The sequence below is a fragment of the Dama dama genome, chromosome 3 (genome assembly GCF_033118175.1).
Source record: "Dama dama isolate Ldn47 chromosome 3, ASM3311817v1, whole genome shotgun sequence".
NCBI classification, from domain to species: Eukaryota; Metazoa; Chordata; class Mammalia; order Artiodactyla; family Cervidae; genus Dama; species Dama dama.
This window is the reverse complement of record NC_083683.1, coordinates 42306996-42321364: the sequence shown is the minus strand read 5'-3', so window position 1 is coordinate 42321364 and position 14369 is coordinate 42306996. Positions and strand designations below refer to the sequence as shown.

Here is a 14369-nt window from a genome sequence, read left to right as displayed (position 1 = left end):
TTCCTGAGATTCAGAACTGCGACAGGCTTCCATTACCCAGCAAATGCTTAATTATCTGTTTCCTTTCTAATCCAACTTCCAATTGCCCCTCACCCTCCACCATGCCCCACAATCATTGGGTGCTCAATTCCTTTGGTATTTGTGAAGCAAATCAAAAAGATCATATTTATAAACTCACATGTATTGGGATTTTCAAGCCTGTTTGTCCAGGTGGTTTTCCACAAATTCAGGAACTAGGAGCTGACTTTTCTAGGGGTCCCTAAAGGTTAATGTTTATTCTTCCAGTCATTTGGAGCAGACAGGAGCTCTACTCAGAAGGAAGGCATGGAATCTGAAGGGGTTAAGGGAAGGAAGGAACAGGGTATGCTTTCTCTTTCCCACAGGCTCCCGCCACCCTGTGGTTGTTTGCAGAAAGTCAGAGACCAAGAATGCTTAGAAAAAAGCCCTTTTCTCCTAGCTCTTTCAGAAATCCATGTGCTGCTACTGGCTGACGTTTGAGACCAAATTAAGGAAGGAGGGTAAGACCCACATCTTCAAACCACCACTCAGGATCCATACTTGAAAAGCAACCATTTATTAGAACCAATACAAGAGTATGAAAAGAGGGAAAGGGGGTGGGCGGAAGGGGGGAGAGAATGAGGTCTGCATCAGATGTCAGGTGTGGAAACACGTAAATTGCCTACTTTGAAACATTTACATTTAAAAGGCGAACATATATATATATCACTTATCCTAAAAAAAAAAAAAATCAAAAGCAGACATGTTTGGCTGAAATATAACCAAGAAACACAACCAAAACTCCCCCACAAATCAAAAAGGTCCATAGAGAATTCAATTTCCCATTTTTCCATTCAGAAATCTGGCTACAAAGTGTGATTTGTTTTGCTGCTCAGGATGGTACTGAGTGCTTAAAGAAACCCAGCTCCTGAAGTCTCTCGGAGCCCATCCTGTGGGAAGGGGTGGGAAGGCCTGTGGGCTGCGGGCAAATCAGCTCCTGACTACTTGGCAGGATGGCAGGCGGTGCTCTCTCCACCCTCCAGGCCTCCCCAGAACCGCCTGGTGCTGCCGGCGCGGTGAACAGAGGAGTTCACAAAACACCAAGAACTGGAATGTGACTGCAGCAAGGGGCCAGGACCTTGTGCTTTTTCGTGGGTTACACATCTAGGGCCAAGGAGAGGGAGAGAAAGAGCCCTGTTGGGAAGAAGAGGAGCCGGCTGAGCCCCGAGACTGAGATGGAGAGTAAGGCTCTTGAGCCCACACCTGGGCAGATAGTATCCGAAAGTTTTCCCAAACCAGAAGGAAAAAAGGTCAGTCAGGTTCAGACTGTGGACACTGACAGAGATGACAGATGCTGAAAACAGTGAACTGGATGAAGCTCTCAGGAGTATCAATGCCCAATTCTGAGTGTTAATCATGTCTCTAGGAAAAAAAAAAAAACTTCTACTGTGGCTCTTTGTTTGGTGGGGGATGGAGGAAGCAGTTATGTTTACTGAACCAGCTGGTTCCTACGGGGAGGCGGAGGCTGGAGGACAGATGTCTAGAAGAGGTGGTGACCCAGATGTCCTGGGATCAGTTCAGGGAGTGAGAACAGAAAGCACGCCCACGGTGTGTACTTCGCACCTGAGACAGCTCCAGTATGTTCCAAGCCTTAACTCCCAACCTGCAGAGAAACAAGCAGCAGCAGCCAACTCCTTAATCCAATGCTCTCAGGTCTCAAACAAGCTTCTTTTTGTGGATGCAAGACAGAAAAACTGAGTGCCGTGCCCCGTCATCCTAAGTCTGGACTATGAAGACTCATTCATGAAAACACTGTCAACATCTGAACTAGCAGCTTTGATGAGGGGTGGGGGGCAGAGAACTTGCCGAGGTCACTAAGTAGTTCCAGCCTTGGGACAACTCAGTGAGGACAAAACCTAGACTTCGGCTCAAGGCATCCTCCATGGAGGACCCTTAAGTATTCTGTCAACTGTGATTTACAATGCCTCACGACACCCCTGTGAGGTAGGTCAGAATTATTACCCCCATTTGACAGATGGGGAACTGAGGCATTGAAAGGAGTGACTTGCCCAAGGTCAGCCATTGTGAATCAGTGGAGGAGCTTGGCACACAGTCAACATCCACTCAATTCTTGTTCCACACCCTGGAGCATTTTTTTTCTCAGAGTGCACTTGAGAGCAAAAGAAGTCGGTAGGCACAGCTCACTCTGCAAACCAGATGAACTCAATCAACCCTCAAGTATTAACTGATGGCCTATTATTTATCCAGCATAACACAAGGAGTCTTGGAGAAGAAACAAACTACTTCTGAAAGTCATGCATTAATGGGTGTTTTGAAAATAAAGTTACACTTCAAACATTAAGGGCACAAATTCTTTTATAAAGAAATACTCAGTTTATCATAAGACATGAAGGACTAAGTCACACTGACTTCTCAAAGTTCTATACTGAGTAACCCAAATCCTGAAATTCAGAATGAAGCAAGACCATGCTCAAGCAGAACACCAAGAACCACTTCTTCAGTGGCAGTGGGGAGTGCTCTGAGCTCCATGCTGGTGGGGAAAGGCCAGCAACGGCAGTGGCAACTTTCTCTACAGGCTCCCCTGGGAACCTTGGCACCAACCAGCTGCTGCCACTCGTCCTTCCCCCATGACACCCAGGGGTGGCAGCTTTCCACCCTTTCTGCCTCAGCTCAACCTCAGGAGTTGTGGTATCTTCACATCAGTTCAAGATGAAAGAGACAGATGGTGACACTTATATTTCCATTTAGGGAGAGGGTACGAAGTGGTATGAAGTGATGTCTATTAACTAGTCAGAGACTCTAGTAATATTCCTACCTCCTGCCAGAGGCCTAAATCTTTAACAAAAGGGAAAAGAAAAACATATCCCCACCCCCTTTGGATTTATACTGGATTCTGGTAGAAATCACTGACTGTTATCCTAAAACTAGGGGATAAACTAAACTAAACCCACAGCCAGTCCTGGTTTAGAATCAACTTGTAAGCTACTGGAAACTGCAAAACACTGACTTGAACCTTTAAAAGTGCCGTGATATGATGACACTTGACATCTTCTAAAGTCTTTTTGAAGAATCTCCAGGCAGGAAGCACCTCCTTTCCTCCATACCCACTTGCAGTAGCCAAAGCAACAGGATCCTACGTACATCAGAAGCTCAAACAGTGAGTTAACACACACAGTATCACGTTCACCAGAGAGACTCTAGTTCCAGGAAGGACCAACCACTTCAAGACCTAAATAAAAACCTTTTTTCATTGACTGCTGATCACACTGGGTAAGTCCAGGTGATGAGAAAGTTCAAGACTGATTAAAGCAGCAGTGACAGTTCAGGGTCAGTCTGCATTAGAATTTCTCAAAAAGCATGACAAACTGGCCATTGGGGCCTGGGTCAACTGTGAGGGTCACACTCATCAATGCCAGGGGACATCACCAAATTAAAAAAGAAAAAGAGAAAAAGGAGAGGAGAGAGAATGACAAGATAAAAAGTTCATTGCATTCAATTTGGCCTAATTTCTTGATAATAGTTTCCTATTAGATTTTCTGATTAATACTGATGGCTCTTACCTAGGATGTGATAATTAGGTTTTGATCTATTGTGACATTAATGATCACAATCAGTTGACTTTGAAATTGTCTTAATTAATGGCTCTTCCCTTGTTGGCTGCCTCCAGTGCAGGGTCTGTCCCCTCCCCTACCACCTTGTTTTAACTCCTTCTCTTACTGACCTCAGAGACAAATAGCAGGAGGATCACTTTATTCCAATGAACCAGGATTTTAAACTATCTTAAAACATTTCTCTGACAGAGGAGCAACATGAGATGTTAGGTGAAATGAGGATCAGAACAGAAGGCTAGAAAACATGCTCTCAACAAAGAGGAAATATTCTATCTGAGAAAACAGTCAGAGTAAAGCACGATGTTAAAGTGGCAACAACAAACTGAAGAAGCTCTAAAAAGACTAGATGAGGTAGTTTAAAATTCAAGAAATTCAGCACAAGCAAAAAAAAAAAACTAGAATTTTTATGAAGCTATCCAAAGAACCTTCACCTTTAAGTCAACTTTCAATTATCCAACTCTCAATTATGCAGGCAGAGAAAAGTATCATTTTTCCTGTGGTCACATGGTCAGAACTAGGACATTGCTTAAGGTCAGACTGTTTCTTAACATGGCTTTCTTAGCATGGCTCGGCCTCACCCTGGATCTTCCCAGACAGATTAAGTCCAAAACTCCAAGTCACATGTATTTCTGGGAGGCTTCCGCATAACTGACAAAAGTATCTGCTTAGAAATCACCATCTTGCAGCATGAAATAAAACTACACTGTCCAGAACAGAGGCCCAGGTGTCACCAGATGGGCCCAAGCCTTCTTTTCAGCACATCTTTTGTCATTGGAAAGTATGTCCCTGTTTTAAGCTCCAAATCAGCCTCATGTTAATTCCTTCAAAAAGGATGAGAAACTGAAAAGGGTGTGAGCAACTCTTGATCAGCAAGGAATACATTTTACAGAATCTATGATGAAGTAACAACACAAAACTGGCTCTGCAACACAGGTGATGCTTTCCACACGTAAGGATTAACTATACTGTTAAATACTTCGGCAAAGAACCTAGGGACCAAAGCCAGGGGTTGTCAACCCCCACTTAACCTGTTGTTCTCTCTCAGGAGTAGCATTTCTAACTAAACCTGTTATCTTTACTTTCTGGGCTAAAACAAACCCTTGCAGTTCATCTATGGCCAGTTACCTTGGTTCATCCAAGGTCACAGATCTTTTCTACACATGAACCTAACCATCACCCTACTACTCTAGAACCACAAACTACACCAACCAGTGGTCTCTGCCCCCAAATATAAAACAGGTGCCCATTTATAACATTTATTACACTATGCAGCAGTATGAAAATTGAGGTCAGGGACTGCATCTTTTTGAACTTCGCATCCCCAGGGACAAAAAACTGTCCATTGAATGAAGTAAATGCTGATGTACACTAATGTGATGGGAACTGGACAGCTCAATACAAATCCAGTGACTAACTGGGCGGGTGGGGGGCCCAATTCTGAGCATATGCTTTTAGGGGCAAGCCAGGTAACACCCCTGTTTTTGAAAAACGTAACTTTTATGATTAGTGGTAGAGCCAAAATGAATAAATACACTGGGTTCAGACCTTTCCTCTCTCTGCCCTGACAGGTATGCTTGCTTGGTGGTCTAATTACAATAGTACACATCTCAGCACTCTTAACCTTCACTCTAAAAACCTAAACCAAAAGGATGGAGTTATGGGTGCTAAATGAGCTTTTTCTTTGACCTTGTTTGTAAGAAACCATTTCCACATCTCAAATCCAATGACATAACCCTTCCTGAGGTTCTTGTGTCACCATGATCTTATTTTAGGCCCCAGAATTCAAACCCTAAGGGCAAAGACAATCACTCGCTGGCCCAAACATGGATCCCTCCAACCCCTGTGCACCTTAGGTAAGCTGGGCTAAAAATAGATCCAACCAAATGACAAGATGAAAATCACAAGCACCTTCCCCCAAGCCCCAGGATTTGGCCTAAAGATAAGGAAATTGAACTGCAGGGAGGCTACAGCACAGGAACAAAGAGTTAAGAATAATTGAAAACTGCCCAAGAACAAGACCAGCTTTTCTTCAACAATAAAAAGTAGTACAGATATATGGCTGAGGGACTGCCAAGAACCATCTAAACTTTCTAGTGTTAGAACACCACAGATCCAAATGCTCCCTTGAGCAGAGGAAAACTGGACTGCAGAAGGAAAAATGATATGGCCCTCTCCAGGTTAAAAAAGGGTGCTTCCATCAGGGCTGACATTCTCTAACAGCTAATCTTAACGTGAGGGCTTCTGTCCAGCCCGGGGCTCAGAGAAGCAGCCATGCTGACTTGGTAGACTCTGCTGCTCACAGCTCTGCCACATTCTGTGGAAGGAGAAATCCTTGAATGCTGATTACAAGAAGAAACTTCAGCATTAGGAAGATGTTTTGAAAGAGGACTAACACAGGAAAAACAGACTTTGAGCCCCTGAGACCTAAGTATTTAAGAGTGCTTAGCCCAGGGCTACTAACTGTTCTGAGAGGAGAAAGCCCAATGAAAGCAGGTTTCTGTTCAGGCTGCAATTCTCCAAGAGCCTGGACAGCTACTCGACACAATCAAATGCTGGAGGCATGGGCAGGCGTCTAGTTTCCTTTCTCCTGAAGGGCTGAGATGAGTCCTGGCGGCTGGCTCCCGCTATTCCTACAGAACTGGCTGTGGATAGGCAGGGAGAGAACAAGTTGTTTGGGCAGCACACAGTATAAGACCTTGATTTCAATAACTGTGGACAGAAAAAGATGAATGGAGTGAAAACTAAAGTATTAAAGCAGTGATGAATAGAAGACAATACTGGGGGTTTTTTGTTGAAAGAAATCAGATTTTGATGAATGTCTTAAACATTACCCATAACCCTGGCAACCACGTGTCCCAGGTTTCTCAAGACCAATCTCAGTACCAAATAATTCGGCTGTGTTTTTTTTGTCCACGGCCTAGATTTGCACTCTAAAAACGTGGCCACTGTACTGTTTACATGCCCACTCCTCCTGGGAGACACATACTAGCTACATGGATGAGCTGTCATTTTCTCCACCTGCAGATTAAGGGACCCGGATGGTCTCCTCAGCAGCTCTGGCCTACTCTTGTCCTGTTCTAGCACATCCTAATTGATATCCTTAGTTACTTGCATGAAAAACCTCTTTTCTGACCATCCTTTCTTTCAGATGCCCATCAGATTAAGTACTAACAGCTGTCAATTATCCAGCGCTTGATCTAGGCCTCTAATTCCTTTAGTTAAGGAAGATGGAGATCAAACTCCTACCCATTTGAGGTGTGGGTTATGAGTTCTCACCCAATCACATTACCATTCAGAAGGATTTTCCTGGATGGCTAAAACCAAAAGCTTCATTGTTCTAGTCTGTCATGTCACTGCAGCAACAGCTGTCTTCTCAACTGTGCAGTATAATCTTTGACATAATTTATACAAGCACACAGAATTCAATCAGCAGCTGAGCAGGGAAGCAATGTTAACAAATGCTATGAATGGGTATATGATTTGCATATTATTTGGCTCATCTGTGAACTGGATCAATCTCTCCATTCCCCTCATTACTCTGAAAAATCTAGAGATGGTTGAATGCTCCTGGCCAGACAGCTATATGTTTTAAAAATCAAAAGCAACCACAAAAACAACCTCAATGGCTGGTGAACTCTAGAGTTAAGGCTATTCCAAACATTTATTCTTATTTCCTCAGCTTCAGGCTGGGACAAGGATGCTCAAAACCCTGCTATTTCCTTACTTTTAGTCTTGATTCTCTAGCCCCCTTTAACTACAAGAAAAAAAGGGAAAAGAGAAGTAGGGTGTTTCTTGGGGAACAAAGGCTGAAGGCAATAATCAGAAAAACAACCTCTCAACATAATGGCAAAGCAGGAAGAAGCCAAAAAAGAAATACTTTGCTGAGTTGGGGAGAGGCTGTGTCAACATGCTAATGCTGGGGCCTGTCATTCTCAGAGGTTGATAGTCTTCCACAGAAACTAAAAAAAAAAAAAAAAAAAAGATCCAACTAAGAGTTTTAGGGTGGAAAAATGGAAGGGCAGTAACACTTTGGGGACTCTTGGTGGCAAATCCAGAAGTCAACAAAGCAAGGAATCTATGATTATAAATGCTATGAATATTTAAAATTGATACTGTGGCCAGTGGATCCCCTCCAAGAATTCCCCACTGAAAATAATGGCGTGGAGGGGAAAGTGGGGTCCACTGAGAAGTCTGAAGCCTCTTTGGTAACACGACTGCTTTGGGAGGCCACAAAAATTGGCAGGGTTGGAGGGTGCCTAGCACCTTGGCACAAGCACCAGGCAGTCACTCACACCTACGTAAATATATAATCCAAATGGGAGAGATGGAAGGAAGTAACACATACATGCCAAACGTGATAGTAAAGACAACTGTATCCTACCCCATCATCCTCATGTACTAATAGCTACAAATTTCCAGTTAATAATCTTGTCTAACAGACTTCACCAATTTGCAGAAGCTGAATCAGGGATTGCTAAGAAATAAGGCCAAAAGTCCTGGGGGTAGAAGGAGTGCCTTGACAAATCTGAATGTAAAATTTCAAGCCTTCTAAAGGATGCCACTCTTCTGGGAGGATGGTGAGGATGAACGACACAGGGCGGCCCAGAAGACCACATCAGGAACCCTGTATTCTCCTGGGTAGAGCTGAATGAGGTTGGGAAAGCCCCAACAGGTAGGCAGTTGCTATTGGCTTTTTAAAAAGACGGGCAACATCTTTTCCATCCCAACATCTCAAAACAAAGGCTAGCTGGTCATCAACATGTTCTAAGAGCCAAAGCAAGAAACCAAAATTCAACATCATTATAACAAAATCCCCCACCTAAAAAGCAACCAACCCTGAAAAAATCAAGACTCTAAGGTGATTAAAAAGTTAAAATTCATCTTGAGGTCACAGGGGAGCAGAAGGAAGAGAGTAGGGCAAAGGAAAAAATGCTGGGAATTACACACAGTATGTAAATGCCTGGTCTTCACAGAGAGACACTTATCATGAATCAGACCATCAGTTATGTTACAAGAGAACCAATACCAACATTTCTCCTGTGGAGCACAGTGATAAGCACATTTTTTATGGATGTGTTTAGGATAGAAGGGGATGGGTAGAAAGGAGAGGAGGCAGGGAGCTGAATGTATTATGTACAAAGAGAAATGACAGAGACCACCCCCTCCTTTAGCTCTTTGCTGTTTCTTTCTCTTTGTTTTCCGCATCCTCAGGATACGCATGCCACGTCAGTCTCTCTTCATAAAATGCTATCACAATTTGTGGACATTTAACATTAGCTTCTTTTGCAAGAACCAGGTCTGCTTCATCTGTGTCTTTCCTGGAGAGAAAGAATATGAGACTTAGAAGAGAGGAAGAATGAGAGTCTGTCCAAACACTGGTTTGTATTACTGAATTATGAATTAGCTGACTTGATTTCCTCTCCATCAAAGGGAAAAGGATCCTAACGGCTCCATGATTTCAAGGAGAAATTTAAGTCAGTGAATCAAATTGTTAGTAAACATCATTTAACTACTACATCAGGAAGAAACAGAAGTCTTCAGCTAGAATAGATGGAACACATAGCGGGTTTAATTAAAAGGCTGAAAATTAAACTACTATATAAATTCTGCTCTCATAAGTTTTATTTGTGTGTATGAGCATGTGAGTGAACACACAATCAAAGCTACATTCAGTCCTATTGATTACGCATAAATTGCTCAATCCAGTTTCTGGATCATCTGAATCATGAAAGGGTCCTAACCCTCCTCATCTCTTGACTTTTTAAACACTCATCCGTTTGGTCAGAACTGTAGGTTGGAACAATAAGAAAATAGAAATTTAAGCAAAGAATGTAAAACCTAGTCACTAAAATGAAATGCAGTAATTAGCTGCAAATTTCAATTACCCAAGTTACACTTGCTTTACTATCCAGCGTAACAAAAACAACAAAAATCTAGCAAGTTCCTTAACCAGGATTCCAAATCAAGAAAAAAAAATTTTTTTTAATTAAAATTCCACTGAGATGTGGGAAAAGACAACTAACTCCTTTTTTTCCCCCTCCACCTAACTCCTTTTCTAGAAAACGGAGATGCTGAACTCATGGAGGTAAGCATTATGGGTAGGAAGAGGAGGGGGAAAACACACAGCTTAGAGCAGCTACCCAAATCTGGATTATGGTGGAAAAAGCTAGTTAATATGTGAATGTAAATCATTAAGTTCCACATATGGATAAGTGGGAAAAGCAGTCAATACAGCTCCTGACTTTGGACAGATTATAGTGGTTCTTCAAATATAGGCTTCTGGGTAATTTACCAGCAAAATTTCGATCAGATAAAATATTACACCTCCTGACTATCCAACTTTTAAGGTAATTAGCTTCCTTAGTGGCACTGTAGCAGGAACCCTCTATTTAGAGATCAAACTTAAATCACAAGCCAGAACACTTGGAAACAGAGAGGTAGTGGGGCTACACCATAAATCACTCTGTCTTTAAGAAACCAAGCTGAGGGGAAGTTACACTTTCCTCTAAGAGCTATTGCCTCCACCGGATGAAATAACTTGTGCTTTGGCTAGTATTATCCTTAATGCTTTTTGTTAAGATTACTTTTCTCTTTTAGACATTATTCAGCGGTCTTGGTCTTCAGTGGTGGCAGAAAGCCTCACTCAATTTCTGTCCCATGGCCACAGGCTCATGGTGTAACGGTAAATGATTCACAACTGTGTAAATAAATGGTTAGGTCATGTTTATATGTTTCCTACCTCAATTCTACCATTTTCTGGTATGTGGGCTAATGTAATTTGGCTTAATACCAAAGTTTTACAATCTTAAATCCACTCTGAACCATAATTCCCATTTAATACTGACAGCAGATATCAGTTAAAAATTTAGATCCCTGACGATCAGAATTCTGGGGAATTCTGAATAAGAATTATGAATTAAGAATAGCTGGGGAATACTCAGTCTTCCACACGAATTCAAGTCACCGTAAAGAAACACAATTGCAGAGGAAGGCCCAATCTCTCTCACCATTTCATTAGGAACATTAAGTCACCACAGGAATCTGTCGCCCCAATGATCTTTTCTGGTTCCAGTCCTCTCTCAAAGCCCCGAGCGATATCATTGCTCTGCTATAAACAGAAGATAAAGAAAGGTTATAGCTTGGAAGTAAGAGTAAAAAACCTCCCTGTTTCTCAGCTCAACAAAGCACAACCTAAGTTAATATTACTGGATACCATTTTTGTCACTCAATTCATGAAGTTCTTAGAACTTCAGAAATACAATACTGGGTCAGCCAGTAACAGAGATGCTAAGAGCTATTTTGCAGGAAGATGCAGCTGTCCTTCTAGTATTCGGTCAAAGGATTGGGAGTGGCGCCTAAAACTGCTTAATATCCCTTAAATATTCTGGAGTCATCATCTAGGAACTCCTCTCATCCCCTAATCTAATATCCTTAAACTTGCTTCTCAGATGATAAACAAGTCCAGGAAAACTAAATCCTTTTTCATTTTATAAACTTCAAGTATACCACCTCTCAATCTTTGTTTTCTGGACTTTCAGTTCACCTAACACTGACCAGCATTTTTAATACTTCTTTTCGCATAGCCATCTGTACTTACAAATGAGCAGTGATTAAGAAGGGATTCAAAGAACTACTGTAAAATAGCAAATTTCTTTCAGAGATCACATACTATAATTCCCATGCACTGGGGAAGAGGCCCTGATCTGTGCCTGTCCCCTCCTGATGGAGATAGGTCGTTAGCTTTATAGAGTAAACTGGAGAGGGATTTAAAACAAAAAAATTCTGTAGAGGATTATTCAAACTTGGGTCAAATTGCAGTCATGCAATCTAGATAAGGAGCACAGGATTTGATTCAGGTGTGACGGCACTGGTGAGAGCAAAATGGTGAAATTTTATACAAACCAGGTAATTTAAACAACCTTACTATGGAAAATAATGCCAGCTTATCTAATGGTAACACAAAAAAGACTTAGAAAGACTGCCCAAATGAACTAAATCGCCAATGTCTGATTTTCGTGATAAAATCTCTGATCTGCCATTCACCTTGCTTTCTTTTGAGAGATACAAAGCCTTCAGCATCCAGGTGGTCCCAAAGATACCAGGACCCGTACTGAGCAGGAAATCCCATGCATGAATCAGGGGACATACAGGCTCAAAAGCATAGCCTCTTTTGGGGCGCTTAAAGGGAGGAGGTTCCCAGATGTGCACACAGCTGCTCACAGCTGGAATGCTGGCACAGCAACCAAGTCGTAAATCATAGCTGGCGGCTGAAAACAGTTTGCCACATAGGGAGGGAAGAGAAGAAAAATGTTCAAGCTGCTGAAAAGGAGCCGAGGCGAGGAAAATGCTAAAATCATCACACAGGCAGTAATCTTAAATCAGGCATAATGCCGACTAACAAATTTCTTCTGCAGTGGTCTACAGAAAGAAACGAAATCCCCTCCTGCACCTTTAAAATATACAATCACCTATCTTCCCAGCTGCCTACATGACAGCCATCAGCACTGCTGAGAATGCTGCCAGGGGCCCCAGGTGAACATTGCAATGTAAAGGACATGTGTGTGGGGCGGGGGGGGTAGTTTTCAAGGTCGGCAGCATCAAAACCTGGCCTAGGAAGGAAACTGCACTGGCCAGTGTCTCAGAGTCAGATTGCTCCTTTTTTTTTTGCCCCCTCCCCCAGACTACTCCTTTTTAAAAGTTCTTTTTAAAAGAACAGAAACCTTAGGTTGAGGAAATACACACTATATGTCAAAAATGGCTACAGAAGTCATGCTGTGTTGTTTCTTGGTCTCCTTACTTAGCTAGAATATGCATCAAATGACAAGAACCACAATACAAAGGACTAATAAAAAAGCAAAAAGAAAGACAGAGCCAAGTCTTTGCTCCTTAGAGAAGGGAAGGCATTTTCAAGTTATTTACTAGTATGCGATATCATAATGATATACACACCTCACCAGAATAGGGCAGTTTTAAAGAATAAGCCTGCAAAAAATAAAATTAATCAGGGAAACAAACAAAATACTAGAGTCCACTTTCACTGACAGCCTCCAATCTTTCACTCTTATTTCAATTCTTTTTGGAAAGCTGTTCTCCCATTTTCTCTCCTCTGGAGACCAGGAATCACCTGTCTAAGTCTCTAGAAAATACTAATGCATAGGTCCAACCCACAGAAATCTGAATTTTATTGGTCTGGAGTGCATCTTGGGCACAGGAGGCTTTTGAAACAACCCCCTGCCCCCCTGCCATGAGTCTAATATGCAGCCAGGGCTGAGAACTAATGCTCTAGCAAGACGGGTATCCAAGGAGAATGAAGATAAATATGGACGCTTATGGCAGGGATGCTAGAAGATTCAGAAGCAGACCTACGCTTTTATTGTATTAAACTTTAAGTGTATGATATATCCTTCACCACAAAAGACTTCACAACCTTGAAATTAATGAAAGCAATGGAAGCTGTGGGGGTGGGGGGGGGGGTAGAGACACATATGCACAGATGGAAAAGACATAGACGAGGAAAAAAAAGACAGTAACAGTGCTTATGGCTAGTTATTTAAGAGCTAAATATCAGAAGGATTAAAATAACTGAATCAAACCAAAATTTCATAAACACATTTTCAAAACTGAACAATAAAGATTCAAAAGGAAGATGAAAATTAATTTATTTGAAGTATGTAAAAATACAACAGGATCAAGAGAGACTATACATGCCACTAAACTGTTCACTTTAAAATGGTTAATTGGGGACTTCCCTGACAGTCCAGTGGTTAAGACTATGCACTTCCAACGCAGGGGGCGTGGGTTTGATTCTGGTCAGGGAATTAAGATCCCACATGTGTTGGTGTGGCCATAAATAAATAATTTAAAAATAAAATAAAATGGTTAATTGTATGTTATGTGATTTCACCTGAATTAAAAAAAAAAGAATACAAAGGGTTAAAGTTAAGTGCTATCTTTGGAATAAAAGAAAAAAGTGGTAGATATTTTAAAGCTTCTTTCTATCCCTAAAAAATTCACAAAAGACTCTCCGTAAGACAACTCAGCCATCTATTCACGAAAAAGGCACAGAGTGGCTGAATGTTTTACAGGGATTTAATTTTGTCACCTTAACACAATTCAGCGGACACATATTACATTCCTTACTCAGCCAGGAGGGGGCGCTGTAGTGGATCAACAAAACTCTCCGAAAGCTCTTTCATTCAACAATTTACCTCACAGGCCATCCTTAGAATAAAAATAACCAGAACAGTGTCCCCCTTTTTTGTGTGGAGCGAGGAGGAAGCACGGGAAGCAGAAGAGTTGGGGGGGTGGGGGAGGAGAGGAGAAATAAAGCTTACCTCTCTCTTTTTTTTGGATTTGATATCATCAGCACTGTTTGAGAAATTGGATTTCCTCTTGTTACTTTCAGACTTCTCCCTGGGTTTGTTATTTTCACCCTCCTTCATCTTCTTATACTTTTTCATAAACTCAGAAATTAGCTCAGGGCAATCCAAGTTTTTCTCAGGTTCCCAAGTATTGTGCTCCCTGGGCAAGAAGAATGGAGAAAAAAGGAAAGAAATGAAGTTTTGGGGTAGGAGGGACTCCAATACCTTACTTTACAGAAGACAAATAGGCAAAAAGGAATAGAATCCCTATGCTTAAAGGAGATAATAAATTTGATTCTAGAAATCTACCCAATATATCCACACACACACACACAAACTTGCACACAATTATAGCAGCATTTTAGTAGTCAAAGACAGA

General features: G+C 41.8%; 1 protein-coding gene across 3 annotated transcripts in view; it reads right to left on the bottom strand.

Moving 5' to 3' along the window:
* Positions 1–555: 555 nt before the first annotated feature.
* The window catches only part of CBX5 (chromobox 5), a 34470-nt gene continuing 20656 nt past the window's right edge, over positions 556–14369 (bottom strand). For all 3 annotated transcript variants that reach the window (XM_061126442.1, XM_061126453.1, XM_061126462.1), the window contains 3 exons: positions 13964–14150; positions 10637–10737; positions 556–8947 (listed from right to left, as the gene is read on the bottom strand). In XM_061126442.1, coding sequence (XP_060982425.1) covers positions 8797–8947; positions 10637–10737; positions 13964–14150 — 439 coding nt within the window. In that variant the 3' untranslated portion in view covers positions 556–8796. The remainder of the gene's footprint in view (positions 8948–10636; positions 10738–13963; positions 14151–14369) is intronic.